Source organism: Doryrhamphus excisus, chromosome 19 (genome assembly GCF_030265055.1).
Source record: "Doryrhamphus excisus isolate RoL2022-K1 chromosome 19, RoL_Dexc_1.0, whole genome shotgun sequence".
Lineage (NCBI taxonomy): Eukaryota > Metazoa > Chordata > Actinopteri > Syngnathiformes > Syngnathidae > Doryrhamphus > Doryrhamphus excisus.
Window position 1 is genome coordinate 1,875,819 of NC_080484.1, and position 21,187 is coordinate 1,897,005.

The 21,187-nt window shown below is 35.1% G+C and overlaps 1 protein-coding gene across 3 annotated transcripts in view; it reads right to left on the reverse strand.

Annotated features, from left to right (window-relative positions):
- ahi1 (Abelson helper integration site 1) overlaps positions 1-21,187 on the reverse strand; it is a 30,066-nt gene that overhangs the window by 6,983 nt on the left and 1,896 nt on the right. For 2 of the 3 annotated variants that reach the window (XM_058056217.1, XM_058056218.1), the window contains exons 2-19: positions 19,924-20,036; positions 19,362-19,825; positions 19,219-19,283; positions 15,614-15,806; positions 15,190-15,382; positions 15,021-15,116; positions 14,769-14,954; positions 12,711-12,860; positions 9,623-9,755; positions 9,411-9,534; positions 7,295-7,524; positions 7,136-7,233; positions 6,946-7,064; positions 4,669-4,799; positions 2,974-3,114; positions 2,726-2,910; positions 2,571-2,607; positions 2,414-2,448 (exon numbers count right to left, since the gene is read on the reverse strand). In XM_058056217.1, the coding sequence (XP_057912200.1) occupies positions 2,414-2,448; positions 2,571-2,607; positions 2,726-2,910; positions 2,974-3,114; positions 4,669-4,799; positions 6,946-7,064; positions 7,136-7,233; positions 7,295-7,524; positions 9,411-9,534; positions 9,623-9,755; positions 12,711-12,860; positions 14,769-14,954; positions 15,021-15,116; positions 15,190-15,382; positions 15,614-15,806; positions 19,219-19,283; positions 19,362-19,825; positions 19,924-20,036 (2,693 nt within the window). Of the gene's footprint in view, positions 1-2,413; positions 2,449-2,570; positions 2,608-2,725; positions 2,911-2,973; positions 3,115-4,668; positions 4,800-6,945; positions 7,065-7,135; positions 7,234-7,294; positions 7,525-9,410; positions 9,535-9,622; positions 9,756-12,710; positions 12,861-14,768; positions 14,955-15,020; positions 15,117-15,189; positions 15,383-15,613; positions 15,807-18,440; positions 18,475-19,218; positions 19,284-19,361; positions 19,826-19,923; positions 20,037-21,187 lie in introns of those variants that run through there. The other variant, XM_058056219.1, reaches the window with a different exon arrangement.

The window sequence follows — 21,187 nt, forward strand, 5'->3', positions numbered from 1 at the left end:
ATAAAAACATATTTAAAAATATTTTTAAAATATTAAAACATTAAAAAAATAAAACGGTATGTGTCAAAAAATACATAAGAATTAAAATAAAAAGAATTAAAACAATTTCTTTTAAACAAACTAAACAAAAATAAAAACATATTTAAAAATATTTTAAAAATATTAAAACATTAAAAAAAGAAAACGGTATGTGTCAAAAAAATACATAAGAATTAAAAATTAAAAAATTAAAACAATTTCTTTTAAACAAACTAAACAAAAATAAAAACATATTTAAAAATATTTTAAAAATATTAAAACATTAAAAAAATAAAACGGTATGTGTCAAAAAAATACATAAGAATTAAAATAAAAAAATTAAAACAATTTCTTTTAAACAAACTAAACAAAAATAAAAACATATTTAAAAATATTTTAAAAATATTAAAACATTAAAACAATAAAACGGTATGTGTCAAAAAAATACATAAGAATTAAAATAAAAAAAATTAAAACAATTTCTTTTAAACAAACTAAACAAAAATTAAAACATATTTAAAAATATTTTAAAAATATTAAAACATTAAAAAAAGAAAACGGTATGTGTCAAAAAAATACATAAGAATTAAAATAAAAAAAATTAAAACAATTTCTTTTAAACAAACTAAACAAAAATAAAAACATATTTAAAAATATTTTAAAAATATTAAAACATTAAAAAAATAAAACGGTATGTGTCAAAAAAATACATAACAATTAAAATGAGAAAAATTAAAACAATTTCTTTTAAACAAACTAAACAAAAATAAAAACATATTTAAAAATATTTTAAAAATATTAAAACATTAAAAAAATAAAACGGTATGTGTCAAAAAAATACATAAGAATTAAAATAAAAAAAATTAAAACAATTTCTTTTAAACAAACTAAACAAAAATAAAAAACATATTTAAAAATATTTTAAAAATATTAAAACATTATTAAAAAATAAAACGGTATGTGTCAAAAAATACATAAGAATTAAAATAAAAAAATTAAAACAATTTCTTTTAAACAAACTAAACAAAAATAAAAACATATTTAAAAATATTTTAAAAATATTAAAACATTAAAAAAAACGGTATGTGTCAAAAAATACATAAGAACTAAAATTTAAAAAATTAAAAAAAATTTTTTAAACAAATGAAACAAAAATAAAAAAATATTTGAAAATATTAAAACATTTGAAAAAAAAATAAAAATTATTATATCAGAAAGACAGGAAGTGAACAAATGTAACAGTTACTGATTGTAAAAGTACCAGATGGAGGGGTAGGATTTAATAAGCTTTGCTTCTTCCTACTTCTTTTGGACATGTGGAACTGGGAACTGATTATGGGATGTACTCAATTGTAATCTGATGCATGTTCAAATGAAATTAAACCATTACCATTAACGGTATCGGGATTTCATTCATGGATTATCGGGTCACCATAAAACCCTGATGGGTTTACTACGCCACATGTTATGACTACATTCATGAAATTTCATGAAACTCAAAATAATGTTGCCAATAATATTGTATATTGGCAGTAATTCGTAGGACAATTATTGTCCATTATTGTGACAAGCCTACATGTCATTACATGTCATTAGATGTATTATTATATCATGTAGTATTTAATATTATTTTGATCTAAAGAGTCTGGAGATTGTGTGTAACTAGCGCAGGGGTCTCAAACATGCGGCCCGCCGGCCAAATGTGGCCCGCAGGACACTCGTTTGAGGCCCCCGCCTTGATATGAAAGTTTAATGTTTGATATGGATGCTGTATGGTATCATGTACCCGGAAAAAATTATTACGTTTGATTCATGTTCATGTTAAAGGTTAAATAACTGTTAATAGTTATCCTCCCTATCCGTGTGGAAGTGGTAAGTTTTTGGCTTTTCAAGTTGAAAGGAAATAACTCGGAGGCTACCGTTTAGGTGGCTAGCTCTCTAGTTTGCGAGTTAGCATGTGTCTCAAGACATATTGCAGTTGCGCAATATGTTGTAAATAAAAAGTATAAATGTGACTATAGTCGTGTTTTGTCATGTCTACAGGGCTCTAATAATGCTTTGTTCATTTTAATGTGAAAACAATCATTTGTCTACCCACCAACTATATGTGGTTTCTTAAGTTTTTATTATTTGCCGTTTTATTATTATTATTATTATTATATTTATTTATTTATTACTGATTGATTGATTTTCTTTTTTCTTGATTAGTTTATTTTTCTTCTTATTTTGTGTAGAAAAATAAAAAGTAAGATATTTGAGAACAGTGGAATGTTTTATCACAGCTTTTCTTGTAGAAAATCGGAACCAGAGCAAATTTTATTTATTTTTTTATTATTAATTTTTTATTTATTTTTTTATTAATTTTATCTAGCGCATTTGAGGGTCACACACTTACCGCGCTGATGTCCGATAACAAGCTCCTTCCTGTCACTGAGGGACACAGACAATTAGTTTAGTTAATTCATTCGTTTACAGAAATTATTAAAATAATAAATCAAATAAATAAATAAATACGTCATAAATGAATGAAAGTTATAAAAATAAGACGGCACCTGGCTCGTATCCACTTGATGATCTGGGATGTGGCTCCTTAAAGAGAAATATCATCATTAAAATATGATAGTGTGCTGATATTAAATATCAATATCAATTTTTTTTTTTTTTTTTTTTATAAATATCAATTATGAAAAAAAGCATATATGTTTACAAGGACGGAATCCATTTGCTCCTTGACTCGCTGCAGTTTCAACGCCAGCCTGGCGGCCTGGCTGAAGTGGTCGGCAGCAGAGGAAGCAGACGTGCTGTGAAGCAGGTCGGGCGTGTTCCTGGTGGTTCTGGTGTCGCCTGACGTAGACCCGAGCTCCTTCATGCTGTGCACGTCCAGCTGGGAAACTGCGGCGATACGGTTTACCGATAACAGTTATCTCCGTGATACCGCGTGGTGTCGTAGCGCACCTTTACGCTCGTGCAGGTAAACGTGCACGGGCTGGCCGTCTCCGAAGGCGCAGAAGGCCACCATGTTGTCGTGAGGGTGGAAGGATACGCCGCAGAGAGCGGCGCTGTAGCAAAGCTCGGAGTACACGGCCAGCTGGTCACCTGATGGTGCAGACGGCGAATGTTTTTAAACAAACTAAACAAAAATAAAAACATATTTAAAAATATTTTAAAAATATGAAAACATTAAAAAAATAAAACGGTATGTGTCAAAAAAATACATAAGAATTAAAATAAAAAAAATTAAAACAATTTCTTTTAAACAAACTAAACAAAAATAAAAACATATTTAAAAATATTTTAAAAATATGAAAACATTAAAAAAATAAAACGGTATGTGTCAAAAAATACATAAGAATTAAAATTAAAAAAATTAAAACAATTTCTTTTAAACAAACTAAACAAAAATAAAAACATATTTAAAAATATTTTAAAAATATGAAAACATTAAAAAAATAAAACGGTATGTGTCAAAAAATACATAAGAATTAAAATTAAAAAAATTAAAACAATTTCTTTTAAACAAACTAAACAAAAATAAAAACATATTTAAAAATATTTTAAAAATATGAAAACATTAAAAAAATAAAACGGTATGTGTCAAAAAATACATAAGAATTAAAATTAAAAAATTAAAACAATTTCTTTTAAACAAACTAAACAAAAATAAAAACATATTTAAAAATATTTTAAAAATATTAAAACATTAAAAAAATAAAACGGTATGTGTCAAAAAAATACATAAGAATTAAAATAAAAAAAATTAAAACAATTCCTTTTACACAAACTAAACAAAAATAAAAACATATTTAAAAATATTTTAAAAATATTAAAACATTTAAAAAATAAAACGGTATGTGTCAAAAAAATACATAAGAATTAAAATGAAAAAAATTAAAACAATTTCTTTTAAACAAACTAAACAAAAATAAAAACATATTTAAAAATATTTTAAAAATATTAAAACATTAAAAAAATAAAACGGTATGTGTCAAAAAAATACATAAGAATTAAAATGAAAAAAATTAAAACAATTTCTTTTAAACAAACTAAACAAAAATAAAAACATATTTAAAAATATTTTAAAAATATTAAAACATTAAAAAAATAAAACGGTATGTGTCAAAAAAATACATAAGAATTAAAATGAAAAAAATTAAAACAATTTCTTTTAAACAAACTAAACAAAAATAAAAACATATTTAAAAATATTTTAAAAATATTAAAACATTAAAAAAATAAAACGGTATGTGTCAAAAAATACATAAGAATTAAAATTAAAAAAATTAAAACAATTTCTTTTAAACAAACTAAACAAAAATAAAAACATATTTAAAAATATTTTAAAAATATTAAAACATTTAAAAAATAAAACGGTATGTGTCAAAAAAATACATAAGAATTAAAATGAAAAAAATTAAAACAATTTCTTTTAAACAAACTAAACAAAAATAAAAACATATTTAAAAATATTTTAAAAATATTAAAACATTAAAAAAATAAAACGGTATGTGTCAAAAAATACACAAGAACTAAAATTAAAAAAATTAAAAAAAAATGTTTAAACAAATGAAACAAAAATAAAAAAATATTTGAATGTCGAATGTTTTTATTTGAAAGAATACAATTTATTGATCATAAAAATAGCAGTCTCACCAGTTTCAGTGTTCCAAACGTACGCCATTCCATCCTCGCTGCCGGAGAAGATGAAGCTCCCGCAAGGCGTGAAGGTGCTGCAGATCCTCTCTCGGTGGTTTGTGGCTCCCACGTACGTTTTGACTGTCCAACTAAGACATAATAAAGATGCTAATTTACTTACGTTTCCTGCTTTTTTTTAAAAATTAATTTTCTATAAGAGGGCAGAGGTCACATGGGTAAAAGTTAGTAATAATGTACGTCAATTATGCTCTTTGCCTTTTCCCTTACAAATGTATTTATTCTTGTATTTGGATGGAAAAATTGTGTAATAATATAATATCAGCTTCTATTCATATTTATATGTGTATACATATATACGTATTGACAAGTATATGCCCTCTGATTTATTCTTGATGTATTTATTTTTCATGTTATTTTGTGTAGAAAAATAAAAAGTAAGATAATTGAGAACAGTGGAATGTTTTATCAGAGCTTTTATTGTAGACAAAATATATAATTTATAATATATATATAATATATAATAATATAATAAATATAATATAATAATATAATAATATAATAATATATAATAATATAATATATTAATAAAAATATTATTATATATTATATTATTATATAAAAATATTGCTTTAGACAAAATAAAATATGACATACTGTATTGTGAAATGAGTTGAAATATTGAACAGGATATCACATTAATAACAAAAATGAAATGCAGTACTCCCTCGTTTATCGAGGCTAATTCGTTCCAGACCAACGGTGACGAGTAAGTAAAATTCCACTACCGATATCGATTCAATAGAAAATAAATAATATAAATATTAATTTAAGATGGGAAATAAAGTTACATAAATAATAATATAAATTCATTCATTCATTTTCTACCGCTTTTTCCTCACGAGGGTCGCGGGGGGTGCTGGAGCCTATCCCAGCTGTCTTCGGGCGAGAGGCGGGGTATGGCCGAGGGTGGGGAAAGACAAAATAAGAAGCCAAAAAGTTACCACTTCCACACAAAATAGGAGGAGAACTCATTCATTCATTTTCTACCGCTTATCCTCACAAGGGTCGTGCTGGAGCCTATCCCAGCTGTCTTGATGCGAGAGGCGGGGGTACACCCTGGACTGGTCGCCAGCCAATCACAGGGCACATATAGACAAACAACCATTCACACTCGCATTCATACCTATGGACAATTTGGAGTCGCTAATTAACCTAGCATGTTTTTATGGAATGTGGGAGGAAACCGGAGTACCCGGAGAAAACCCACGCATGCACGGGGAGAACACGCAAACTCCACACAGAGATGGCCGAGGGTGGGGAAAGACAAAATAAGAAGCCAAAAAGTTACCACTTCCACACAAAATAGGAGGAGAACTCATTCATTCATTTTCTACCGCTTATCCTCACAAGGGTCGTGCTGGAGTCTATCCCAGCTGTCTTCGGGCGAGAGGCGGGGTACACCCTGGACTGGTGGCCAGCCAATCACAGGGCACATATAGACAAACAACCATTCACACTCACATTCATACCTATGGACAATTTGGAGTGGCCAAGGAAGGAAGGAAGGAAGGAAGGAAGGAAGGAAGGAAGGAAGGAAGGAAGGAAGGAAGGAAGGAAGGAAGGAAGGAAGGAAGGAAGGAAGGAAGGAAGGAAGGAAGGAAGGAAGGAAGGAAGGAAGGAAGGAAGGAAGGAAGGAAGGAAGGAAGGAAGGAAGGAAGGAAGGAAGGAAGGAAGGAAGGAAGGAAGGAAGGAAGTAAGTAAGTAAGTAAGTAAGTAAGTAAGTAAGTAAGTAAGGAAGGAAGGAAGGAAGGAAGGAAGGAAGGAAGGAAGGAAGGAAGGAAGGAAGGAAGGAAGGAAGGAAGGAAGGAAGGAAGGAAGGAAGGAAGGAAGGAAGGAAGGAAGGAAGGAAGGAAGGAAGGAAGGAAGGAAGGAAGGATGGATGGATGGATGGATGGATGGATGGATGGATGGATGGATGGATGGATGGATGGATGGATGGATGGATGGATGGATGGATGGATGGATGGATGGATGGATGGATGGATGGATGGATGGATGGATGGATGGATGGGAGCTTCACATTGAAATGTATTTGTAAATTAGTGTTGTGAATTTGTATTGTTGTGGTTTGTTCACTTTATAATATATGGTAGCGCCACTGCTGCAAATTGTGTGCTCGCGTCTTTTTCATCTCACTCCCAGAGCCCAAATCTGGATTTTTCTGATTCTAGCCTAGGAATTACAATTCCAATTTAAAGTGTCTAAAGAACTTACATTCTCAGATCCAATGTTCTCAGGATGTTGTCTTTGGAGTGAATGAGGAGGCAGCGCCCGTTCGGATGGACCTGAAGCATGTTGATGGGTACTCCCTTCAGGTCCTCCTCTGCGTGGCTCTACAGGAAGATGGAGGACATGTAGCCTTTCCCGCACACTGTGATCTTCACTACGCTGACATATCAGATACCTTCTCCGCAGCCCAGTGGCGCCAAGGCTGACGAGCGCTTACTGACGTATTCCACACGATGATACTTCCCGTGTTGTCGGCTGAGAACATCCTCTGCCCTGACGGGAGGACAGGAGGTCAAATCTTCGCAATAAAGGCGTCGCAATAAAGCTCGAGTACCTTCTGTGTCAAAACAAACGGTGTTGATGAAACCACCGTGAGCATCGAACTCTCGCAAGAGCTGGCCGTTGACGTCATCCACGTCGAGGCGCCACAGACGAAGCACGCAGTCGAAGCCGCCGCTAACCGCCAGATTGTGGGCCGCCGGGTGGTACTGCGCCGAGTACACGAACGAAGGATGTGGGAGAACTTTGCGTGCAGTTGGCAGGAGCATCTCCACGTTCCACTCCCTGGAAGGGGGACACAAATGCACCACGCTGAGTGTTTTTAGGAATCTTAACTCACTTTGTTTGTTTGTTTGGGCTTTTTCCTGATTACGGAGTAATCGCCATATTTATTTTTTTTATATTCCGGATGCGCAGACCTCACAGCTAGGAGACCAGGGTTCGGTTCCCGCCCTCGGCCATCTCTGTGTGGAGTTTGCGTGTTCTCCCCGTGCGTGCGTGGGTTTTCTCCGGGTACTCCGGTTTCCTCCCACATTCCATAAAAACATGCTAGGTTAATTAGCCACTCCAAATTGTCCATAGGTATGAATGTGAGTGTGAATGGTTGTTTGTCTATATGTGCCATGTGATTGGCTGGCCACCAGTCCAGGGTGTACCCCCGCCTCTCGCATCAAGACAGCTGGGATAGGCTCCAGCACGACCCTTGTGAGGATAAGCGGTAGAAAATGAATGAATGAATGAATGAGTTCTCCTATTTTGTGTGGAAGTGGTAACTTTTTGGCTTCTTATTTTGTCTTTCCCCACCCTCGGCCATCTCTGTGTGGAGTTTGCATGTTCTCCCCGTGCATGCGTGGGTTTTCTCCGGGTGCTCCGGTTTCCTCCCACATTCCATAAAAACATGCTAGGTTAATTAGCGACTCCAAATTGTCCATAGGTATGAATGCGAGTGTGAATGGTTGTTTGTCTATATGTGCCCTGTGATTGGCTGGCGACCAGTCCAGGGTGTACCCCGCCTCTCGCCCGAAGACAGCTGGGATAGGCTCCAGCACCCCCCGCGCCCCTCGTGAGGAAAAAGCGGTAGAAAATGAATGAATGAATATTCCGGATGCCCTTCCTGACGAATACCGCTGACTCGAACCCGCGGTGTTTGCGCCAAAGTGCAGAACACAAACCACTACACCACGGCGGCTCTAGCTCTCGTTATTATTAATATTATAGTACAGTTCAATGGTTCATCATATATAAGAATTAATATTAACACATAATATTAATATAACATTTATAATAATTCTGTGTATCAACTGCATTATAATATTACAATTATATTAATATTTATATTATAATTATAAATAAATATTATAATAATTATAATATTATAATAATATAATATATAATAATATAATAATAATAATAATATATAATATTATAAATTAAAATTATAATTTTTTTGTAAAAAAAAAAAAAAAGTTATACGATAAAACAATATACTGAATTCTAAAAAAATGCAATCCCATACACCCGATCCCTAATGCATGACTGGAACTCTCTGCGACTATTTGAGGATATAAACAAAGGATTTAAAATCATGTAAATACAGCATTTTTTGCGCTTTTTGCAAAATAGGTGTGTCCCATTACGTGCATTCTTATCTGCTTCTTTTTATATATCTTTACAACACACAGAAAAGAGAGACATGTGTTCATGTCTTACATCTGGATTGTGGGCAAAATTCCCAAAACACTTTGCACTTTTCCTTTAACGCAGAAGGATACAGCTTGTCCTATTTGAAATATAAGCAGGGCTCGACAATAACCATGTACCGATGGCCCGGGGCAAGTTAAAACAAAATTGGGGCAAGTAAATCCAATCATTAATATTCCCGTCGGGCAAGTGTACTTTAGCATGCCATACTGCCAAGAGTTTTTTTAAAGCGGTTCTTGTTGGCTGTTGATGGATGGGATGGGATGGGATGGGATGGGATGGGATGGGATGGGATGGGATGGGATGGGATGGGATGGATGGATGGATGGATGGATGGATGGATGGATGGATGGATGGATGGATGGATGGATGGATGGATGGATGGATGAGAGATAGAGAGATCCATTTTGGTTTTTAACGTAGAGCCCTGATAAGTGGTGCAAAATTCAACAGCAATTCTGAGAAATGACCTGACAGTTCCATCCGAGGAGGCGGACAAAAGGCGGGCATCGTCTGAGGACCAGCAGAGTTCGTAGACGATCTTTAAATGGCCGCTGAAGGCAGCCAAGACTTTCCCGGACGGGATCTCGAACACTGGAAGAGTGCATATCATACACACGGTATGTAGTGTATATAATGTGTACATGTGAGTGTTTCTGTTCAGGTGTGAGATGACACTCACCTACGACCGGGAAAGTATCCCTGTCAGCACAAGCGGCAGCGAGGAGAGTACCGGCGTGAGAGAAGAGCACGGTCAAGCATCCCATATGACCGCCACGGAATGCCAGCATAGACTTGTTGGGAATCCGGCACACCTTTTAACAACAAAAATGCTTAGACTGGAGTTCCACAAAGTTTAAAGGGAACCTATTATGTTTTTTTTTTCCACTTTTCTGGCCTATAACAGTACAGTCCCTGACAAAAGTCTTGTCGCTTATCCAATTTCTTGATATTTCAGGCTGTTGATGTTGCCATCCACTCTGCAGATCTGTCGCACACCCCCATACTGGATGTATCCCCAAACCATGATTTTTCCTCCACCAAACTTGACTGTTTTCTGGGTGAATCTTGGGTCCATGCGGGTTCCAACAGGATGATTCATCAGAAAAATCAACCTTCTGCCACTTTTCCACTGTCCATCCTTTCTGCAAGCTGTGGGCCTTGGCAAATGCAACACGATTTTTTTGTTGGCTGTTGATGGCAAGCCTGAAATATGAAGAAATTCTCGCTGCCCATTACATTCCAAACCACAAGAAAGGGCAAATTCTGCTTCCTTGTCATACTTCAGCCTCCACATCCAAGTTCTTGAAAGCCAAGAAGGTCAAGGTGCTCCAGGATTGGCCAGCCCAGTCGCCAGACATGAACATTATTGAGCATGTCTGGGGTAAGATGAAGGAGGAGGCTTGGAAGATGAAGCCGAAAAATCCTGATGAACTCTGGGAGTCCTGCAAGACTGCTTTCTTGGCCATTCCAGATGAGTTATTTGAGTCATTGCCAAGACGTATGGATGCAGTCCTCCAAGCTCATGGAAGCCATACACAATATTCATTCTTTTTTCCAAGGTACAATGACTTTATGTTCTGATGTTATTGTAGCATATTTGTGTATTCAAAATTAAGTATATGTATTATTTCTACATTTTTTTGTATGCGACAAGACTTTTGTCCAAGCAAAATCTGACCTTTATGTCCTAATTAAATGATAAAACTCAATGAATGGTACAAAACTTTATTTTGATATAAAAAGCATAATCTAGAGGGCTTTGCCTTTCATATAAGTCATTTCTGATTCCAATTGAGCAACTACAAGTCAAGTTATTCACATTCATACTGATGGACAATTTGGAGTCGCTAATTAACCTAGCATGTTTTTGGAATGTGGGAGGAAACCGGAGTACCCGGAGAAAACCCACACATGCACGGGGGAGAACATGCAAACTCCACACAGAGATGGCCGAGGGTGGGGAAAGACAAAATAAGAAGCCAAAAAGTTACCACTTCCACACAAAATAGGAGAACTCATTCATTCATTTTCTACCGCTTATCCTCACAAGGGTCGTGCTGGAGCCTATCCCAGCTGTCTTGATGCGAGAGGCGGGGGTACACCCTGGACTAGTCGCCAGCCAATCACAGGGCACATAGTATAGACAAACAACCATTCACACTCACATTCATACCTATGGACAATTTGGAGTGGCTAATTAACCTAGCATGTTTTTATGGAATGTGGGAGGAAACCGGAGTACCCGGAGAAAAGCCACGCATGCACGGGGGAGAACATGCAAACTCCACACAGAGATGGCCGAGGGTGGGGAAAGACAAAAGAAGAAGCCAAAAAGTTACCACTTCCACACAAAATAGGAGGAGAACTCATTCATTCATTTTCTACCGCTTATCCTCACAAGGGTCGTGTTGGAGCCTATTCCAGCTGTCTTGGGGGAGAGGCGGGGTACACCCTGGACTAGTCGCCAGCCAATCACAGGGCACATAGTATAGACAAACAACCATTCACACTCACATTCATACCTATGGACAATTTGGAGTCGCTAATTAACCTAGCATGTTTTTGGAATGTGGGAGGAAACCGGAGTACCCGGAGAAAAGCCACGCACGCACGGGGGAGAACATGCAAACGCCACACAGAGATGGCCGAGGGTGGGGAAAGACAAAATAAGAAGCCAAAAAGTTACCACTTCCACACAAAATAGGAGGAGAACTCATTCATTCATTTTCTACCGCTTATCCTCACAAGGGTCGTGCTGGAGCCTATTCCAGCTGTCTTGGGGGAGAGGCGGGGTACACCCTGGACTGGTCGCCAGCCAATCACAGGGCACATATAGACAAACAACCATTCACACTCACATTCATACCTATGGACAATTTGGAGTCGCTAATTAACCTAGCATGTTTTTATGGAATGTGGGAGGAAACCGGAGTACCCGGAGAAAACCCACGCATGCACGGGGAGTACATGCAAACTCCACACAGAGATGGCCGAGGGTGGAATTGAACCCTGGTGTCCTAGCTGTAAGGTCTACGGTCTAAGGTCTAGTTTTTTTGTCCCATATACGAGGTGATATGACCATACAATGACATTATGTGTACCATAGTAACTGTCCATTTTGTGTCAGTCATAAAGCAAAAACCTATGGCTCGGGAGCCAGGTAGGGCTCTTTTGATGACTGTATTTGGCTCTCAAGCATTTACCACAATAAAAATGTATTTTTGCTAACATTTTAAAGTAAACATCACAGAAATCACTGTTAAAAATATTAAAAATCAACAACTTTCTTATGCATTTTAATCTGTAAATCTATTTTCTACTGCAACACGGCCAACCATATCCATCTTTCCTGATGATATTTTCCAGGTCAAACACCAAAACTCGATTATTACTGGGTAATGCGGTAGTGTACCTCGGTGGCCAAGATGGCTAAAAGAATGAAATATACTGAGTACTGAGTAATATACTGAGAAATATACTGAGTACGGTGCAAAACGGTGCAAAACCATGCAGCAGCAGAAGTTGCATTAATGGCAGTATAAGTATTTGATTTATTATTAGACACTGCGCTGCTCACAAAAGTATGCTGGCCACACCCCATTGGCGTGGGGTAGTGTGCCTGGTCTACGTAATTAGAGCCCATTATATCTAAAAACTTACATAAAAATGCACACATTTTATTGCATTCAATGTTTAAAAAAATGTATATGGCTCTCACAGATACACATTTTAAAATATCTGGTCCTCATGGCTTGGGATGTACGTACCTGTCCGGGAAGTCTGCTCCACTTCAGCACCGGCGGCTTGTCGTCTAAACGTGGCGTGGATGTCCTCTTGATGCCGTCCTGCAGCTCGCTGTACGTGGCGCTGCCTCGTTCCTCTTGCAGCGCCATCATGGAGCGAATGCTGGGGTCCACCTGAGGAAGCAGAAGAAGGTGCGACATAAACACGCCACATTTCATGTTTATGGATTTCAACGGTCTCAAATTTAAATGTCAAAAATATGAATACACAAAAATACAGTAAAAACGCCTTTTTAATCAGGCTTTTAATTAATATTTTTAAACTTTTCCTCAAGGTGGGTCCTCCACACTGGGGGCTGTGTCGGGTCTGCTGAGGGGGGTGCCATCCTTGGGTCCCTTCGACTAGGCCGACTGGGGGTTCCTCCCTTTGATGTGGGGGTTCGCCCGTGTGTCGGAGTCGGGGGGCCCGGGTGCTGGTCCCCCAATGGCACGGCCCATACTGTGCGTGATTGTGTGTGTGTGTGTGTCTAGTATGGAAGGTGGGAGGGGCTTTCTTAGTAATTGTTTTTCCTTTTAATTGCGGTAATTGTTTTTAATTCTGTAAAGCACTTTGTGTTGCATGTCTTTGCAGGAAAAGCGCTATAGAAATAAAGTTGATTTGATTTATTCATATGTACGCAATTTTCTGTGAAGAAGCCTGATTAAGCTGTAATTCACCAAACTGCCACTAGGTGGAGCACTTCAGTGCTTAATTTAAACAACTGCACTTGTATGGAGGACCAAAACTGCCAAAATAATAAATAAATACATAAATAAAGGTGAAAAAAATGAACAAAAAAAATCAAAAAATTAAATACAAAAAAATAAATATAACTGGGAATACAAAAATATATACATAAATATTTTTTTAGTTTTGTTTTTATTTCCATTTATATTCATTTTTTATTTTGGCAGTTTTGGTCCTCGAAATGCAGAAGAAAAACTATTCAAATGAGGGGGCGGTCCAACCCAAGACACACTTAGGACCGCCCCCTCATTTGAATAGTTTTTCCTTCTGCATTTCGAGGACCAAAACTGCCAAAATAATGAATAAATAAATAAATAAATAAAAGTGGAAATAAAAACAAAAATGAAAAAAAAAAATCAAAAAATTAAATACAAAAAAATTAATATAAATGGAAATAAAAAAAAAAATATATATATACATAAATATTCTTTTATTTTTGTTTTTATTTCCATTTATATTTATTTTTTATTTTGGCAGTTTTGGTCCTCGAAATGCAGAAGAAAAACTATTCAAATGAGGGGGCGGTCCAACCCAAGACACACTTAGGACCGCCCCCTCATTTGAATAGTTTTTCCTTCTGCATTTCGAGGACCAAAACTGCCAAAATAATAAATAAATAAATAAATAAATAAAAGTGGAAATAAAAACAAAAATGAAAAAAAAAATCCATAAATTAAATACAAAAAAATTAATATAAATGGAAATAAAAAAATATATATATACATAAATATTCTTTTATTTTTGTTTTTATTTCCATTTATATTTATTTTTTATTTTCGCAGTTTTGGTCCTCAAAATGCAGAAGAAAAACTATTCAAATGAGGGGGCGGTCCAACCCAAGACACACTTAGGACCGCCCCCTCATTTGAATAGTTTTTCCTTCTGCATTTCGAGGATCAAAACTGCCAAAATAATAAATAAATAAATAAATAAAAGTGGAAATAAAAACAAAAATGAAAAAAAAATAAATACAAAAAAATTAATATAAATGGAAATAAAAAAACATACTAAAATATATACATAAATATTTTTTTATTTTTGTTTTTATTTCCATTTTTATTTATTTATTATTTTGGCAGTTTTGGTCCTCCATACACTTGAAGATGGGAGTAAGAATATTTTGGACGTCAGTTCTAATATACAGTAACGCATTATTCAATTATTTTACATACATTATATACATTAATAATACAATAACAATAATATATGACTATATATAATGGTATATGCACCAATGTGTGCAATGATTTTGCACATGCTTTTTCCCGACGATTATTAACATCCTTGTTACTTACGTGCTGGGGTATTTTGATGCCTTTCACCGTCACGTATAAAGTGGACGCGTATTTGACTCGGGGGTAACGCCGCCACCACTCGACCACCTCGATGGAGCCCGGCTGCCTCCGGAGCCACGTGGGCGGGCAGTAGAGCTGGAGGCGAAGTTTGCTGCCGGCATTCAGCACGCCATTGGCTCCCACTAACTGAAGGTGTACAGTACAAAATATATAGTGAAGAAAAATACATATTTGGTGGACCTGGAATGGTACCTTGAGGAAGGCCCACGCAATCTTCCGAAACCCCCGCTCGGTCACGTCAACATCGACGTTGGCTCGGGCTTCCTCCATGCTGAGAAAGTCGAGGATCTTAAAGGAAATGCAAATAAAAAGATGATGACACAGACTCGGCTCTTCCACACGCCAAAGGAGAGTTCGTCACCTCAAAGAAGAGAATGACTTTGGGGCCGTCGGAGTCTTCCTGGATAAAGTGGCCAAAGGGCTCGTTGAAAATGATCTGCTCCTGCCACTCGGGAATAACCGTTTTGTTCTTCTTGAAGTCAAAAGGCTGCGTCATGATGGGCAGGATGTGGTCCACGCGGTCTTGCTCGTAAAAAGACGACACTGAACGGTGGCTGCGGAGCAAGCAGGGATACTTTCAGTAACTCTGACGTAACGAAACCAGAATGACGACTAAGACTAAGTTGGGTATATGACAATATGTTTGGGCTGTATCACAATATGACGATACTTAGAGGTTAACACATGGTTTGTCTGGTATCAGGCCCCGTATCATGCCCCCAAGTGTCTAGATTCTAGCACGCGGGGGGGCATGATACAAAGACCTAACAAAGACCCTCCCTAACCTGTCTTCCTTCTTCACGTACTGGCCGGTGATCTCATCCACCAAGTGGACCTTGACCATGGGATGAGAGATGCGGAGGTCCGTCTTGAGGCTGTCTGTTCTGTGCACGTACACCCCCAGCACCAGGCCGTCATCTGGGACACGCTTCTCGGGCACTTCCTCGGTACCGTCTTCCTCCACCGCTGAACATGAGCCTTGAACACCACACACACACACACGTATGTTATACAGCAGGGGCCTCAAACTAGTGTCCTGCGGGCCACATTTGGCCCGCGGGCCGCGTGTTTTGATATGAAAGTTTAATGTTTGATATGGATGCTGTATGGTATCATGTACCCAGAAAAAATGATTACGTTTGATTCATGTTCATGTTAAAGGTTAAATAACTGTTAATAGTTATCCTCCCTATCCGTGTGGAAGTGGTAAGTTTTTGGCTATTTAAGTTGAAAGGAAATAACTTGAAGGCTACCGTCTAGGTCGCTAGCTCTCTAGTTTGCGAGTTAGCATGTGTCTCAAGACCCTGCAGTTGCGCAATATGTTGTAAATTAAAAAATATAAATGTGATTATAGTCGTGTTTTGTCATGTCTACAGGGCTCTAATAATGCTTTGTTCATTTTAATATGAAAAAAAAATCATTTGTCTACCACCAACACATTTTCTTAAGTTTTTATTATTATTATATTTATTTATTACCGATTGATTGATTTTCTTTATTGTTGATTTGTTTATTTTTCATCTTATTTTGTGCAGAAAAATAAAAATTAAGATATTTGAGAACAGTGGAATTTTTTATCAGAGCTTTTCTTGTAGAAAATTGGAACCAAAGCGAAGTTTTTTTTAATTTTTTGTTTTTAATAAATTCAATAAAAATTATTTATAAATAAAATAAATAAAAATAAATTTAATAAATTTAATGAAGTTTTTTTTTTTTTTTGGGAAAACCCGATGGGGCCCCGTCTCACCCAGACCCGAGCTCCAGTGGCCCCCCAAGTAAATTGAGTTTGAGACCCCTGCTATACAGCATTAGGTCGCAACACAATGACATCCACTATAAGAGCTGCATGAAAAGTACCACACTCTATACACAAGGGGTGGGCAAACTACGGCCCGGGGGCCACATTTGGCCCACCAGGCGTTTGAATCCGGCCCGCCAGTTGCTTTGTAAGTATTTCAACTTTTAACATACATGCTGACAACATGACTTGCAAGTCGGACGTCTTATTCAGTAAAAAAAAACAACAACAAAACTGTAAATTCTATTTCGTAAATTGATGTGGTCTGATGTTTAAAGTGTACAGTTTACATTATAGTTTCCACTTTTCTCCAATTAGTACCGGGTCAAAAAAAAAGCATTAGCTTTCACAGGTGTGGCTGTGGGCAACCTCTTCCTGTACTAATTCTAATTCTACAACAGCAGGATCTGTGTCTGAAGTATTATGAGTGGTCAGCAGCCATCTCTAGCTCTGTATACACTTTAAAATGTTTATATATTTATATACATTTGATATAATTTTATATTTATATATGTTATTATTAGAAATATTTTATATTATTTATAATATATTATTTTAATTTTATTTATATAAAATATTATTTTTATAATTTTATTTTATTATTATTATAATTATTTTGGTTAATGTATTTTTTATTTTTCATGCATGCATGCAGTTTCCTGTCATTTCCTTAATACAATCCTATAAAACAGGGGTCTCAAACTCACTTTACCTGGGGGCCACCAGAGCTAGGTTCTGGGTGAAGCCGGGCCGCATCAGGTTTTAAAAAAAAAAAAACCAAAACGCATTTATTAAAAACTGGAGAAAAAAAATCAATAAAAAAATATACACTTTTTCAGTACTTTGGTTCCGTTTTTCCACACCAAAATATTTGATAAAACATTCCACTGTTCTCAAATATCTAAATTTTTATTTTTCTATACACAAAATAAGATAAAAAATAAATAAACAAATAAAGAATAAAGACAATAAATCAATCAGTAATAAATAAGTAAAATAATAATAAAACAGCAAATAAGAAAAACGTAAGAAACCACATACAGTTGGTAGAAAAATGATTTTTTTCAGATTCAAATGTACATCATTAACAGTTATTAAACCTTTAACATGAACATTAATGAAACTTAATCATTTGACCCAATTAGCAAGTTAGCATCTGGGAGCAGCGTCGTAACTTTAACAACATGTTTGATGAGATGCTTTATCGTGACGTGTATTTTCCATTTTATTCCAAATCATTTCCTGCATTTATTTGTACCCAGCGTTATAAGCCTTTAGCTTCATTGCTAATCCAAAGCAAAACAGGGCGGGGTAACGGGGTAGGGTAACAGTATGGGCGGGGCAAAATCATGTTAATTGTGTTTCCGGTGTGTGCATTTCAACATTAAACTTTGGTATCAAGGTGGGGGCCCTCAAACTAGCGTCTCGCGGACCGCATTTGGCCCACGGCCCGCGAGTTTGAGACCCTTGCTTTAAAATATAAAGTATGGTGAATGATATGTACACTACAGTAACGTCTAAAAGGATGACGTAGTCCAGGGGTGGGCAAACTACGGCCCGGGGGCCACATGCGGCCCACTAAGCGTTTGAATCCGGCCCGCCAGTTGCTTTCTAACTTTTAACATACATGCTGGCAACATGACTTGCAAGTTGGATGTCTTATTCAGTCAAAAAAAGAAATAATAATAAAAATAAAAATAATTAATTATTATTTTTTTTAATGTAAAATTCAAGTTTGTTGTTTGATGTGGTCTGGTGTTTAAAGCGTTTGAATCCGCCCCCGCCAGTTGCTTTCTAACTTTTAACATACGTACATGCTGGCAACATGACTTGCATGTCGGATGTCTTATTCTGTAAAAAAAAAAAATAATAAAAATAAAATAAAAAATAATAATAAAAATGTAAAATTAAAGTTTGTAGTTTGATGTGGTCTGATGTTTAAAATGCTCTGGAAAAAAGGGATATATGGAACATATTTAAAACATATAGCTAATAATCTGACACGTTTACAGATAAAATTATACAAATAAGTAAATAAATAAAATAATAATAAACATATAAAAATATAATATAATTGATATATAATGTAATTAATAATATAATTATAATATATATATATAATACATTATATATATATAATATGTAAATTAAATATAATATATAATATAATATAATAAATAAAATTAGACAAATAATTCAAGGTGGACTGTTAGAATTATAAGCAAATACAAATATATATACAAATATACATATATACAAATAAATAAATTAATAATAAATATATAAAATATAATATAATATATTAAATATAATATATGTAATAATACAATTAATATATATAATATAATTAATCATTATAATATATAATAAATAAATAAAATTAGAGAAATAATTAAAGGTGGACTGTTATAATTATAAGCGTAAAAGTGTAGTGTGTGTGTTATAAAAAATATATTCTGGCCCCCCGCACAGTTTTGTTAACTCAATGCGGCCCACGAGTCCAAAAGTTTGCCCACCCCTGACGTAGTCAATTAAAAAAACTTCTAGATTATGTTCAAATACATTATTTTGGTCAAGTCGGCGTCTTTTTACCTGACTTTTTCTTCTTCTTTTTCTTCTTCCTGTCAAGTTCCACATCAGCAGCCTGGCTGTGATGTCTGTAGGAAGAAGATTACGACGTGGGAATAGTGTAATAGTACTAAAAGTGTAAAAAAAAAACAGCACCACAAACCCACCCGGCCTCCGACTTCACAGATCTCAGCTTCTTCTTTTTCTTCTTCTCCGTTTCGTCGTTTGCAGAATCCTCTGCTTTTACATCGTCCTCCGGCGCCATCTGCTGCTGGTATTGGAGCAGCAGCTCGTCGTCGTCGTGGTGACCACCGTGCTCCACCTCGCTGTGACGCGTTCCCTTCTTACTCGTGCGTTTGCCTTCATTCCGGTCTCGGAGGTCGTCCGCTTCCGAGCCGGTGGCTTCGTCGGGTAAAGGGCGGCTGGGAAGGGCTCGCTTGCTCTTCTGCTTGGCTTTAGATGGCCGAATTTCCCGAATTTCCTGAATTTCCTGAATTTCTTCTTGGTTGCTGCTGTTGTTGATGTTTGTGTTATGCTGCGGAGGCGGGGAGCTGCCGCTGTGTTCTGAGCGATGCGCGGCGTCGTCATCGACCTCGTCGTCCTTAAGGCTGACATTTTGAAGAGTTTGAAGCTGAAAAGAAGTCAAATAAGTGTTTTAATTTTCGCGTCATCCCTGGAATGGATCATCGAGGTTCCCATTGCATATAATAGAAGAGCAAGGAAACTTACCACAATGCTTTCCTTGTTTTCAGTGTTTTTCTTTCTTAACTTTTTCTTGCGAACTTGCTTCACTGGCGACTCATCAAATCCTTCCTGGGTGTTTGTCCAGTTAATTCTTTCACCTGTGATTGTAATAAAAAAGACAAAAAACTGGACTAATTCATTATTTATCGGTGAAGTCATCGTCCCAACGTCCACTTCACACTTCATTAGGTTACTAGGCAAGGTAACTAGGCAACGTGCCAGCTTGTCAATATGAACTATGCTCTCTACGGCGGGGGGGGGTCCAAGACTCAGGGGCGGCTCTTTTGTTTTTTATCGGTCTGCTAAAAATATAATTTAGCAACAACAAGAAAAATACAAATATCAGCAGGAATCTCAAAACAACAAAAACAAAATATTAAGAAAAAAGTTTGTAATCTGTAATTTGACGTGACAAGTAATCATTTTAATGAGGAAAAATAATATTATTTTAATAGTATAAAGTATATATTTTTTTAATTGTAATGTGATGTGAAATAACAAATAGTGTTGTATTTTTTTTTACAAGAATAGTCAAAATATTATGGCAATAAAGTCAGAATTAGGAGAAGAAAATTTACCAAAAAAAGAAGAAAAAATAAAGTTGAAATATTTGTGACAAAAATAATAATTTGATGAGGAAAAAAAATATTATTTTAATAGTATAAAGTATATTTTTTTATTGTAATGTGATAAGAAATAACAAATAGTGTTGTATTTTTTTTTACAAGAATAGTCAAAATATTATGGCAATAAAGTCAGAATTAGGAGAAGAAAATTTACAAAAGAAAAAGAAGAAAAAATAAAGTTGAAATATTTGTGACAAAAATAATAATTTGATGAGGAAAAATAATATTATTTTAATAGTATAAAGTATATCTTTTTTTAATTGTAATGTGATGTGAAATAACAAATAGTGTTGTATTTTTTTTTACAAGAATAGTCAAAATATTATGGCAATAAAGTCAGAATTAGGAGAAGAAAATTTACCAAAAAAAGAAGAAAAAATAAAGTTGAAATATTTGTGACAAAAAATAATAATTTGATGAGGAAAAATAATATTATTTTAATAGTATAAAGTATATATTTTTTTATTGTAATGTGATGAGAAATAACAAATAGTGTTGTATTTTTTTACAAGAATAGTCAAAATATTATGGCAATAAAGTCAGAATTAGAAGAAAATTTACAAAAAAAGAAGAAAAAATAAAGTTGAAATATTTGTGACAAAAAATAATAATTTGATGAGGAA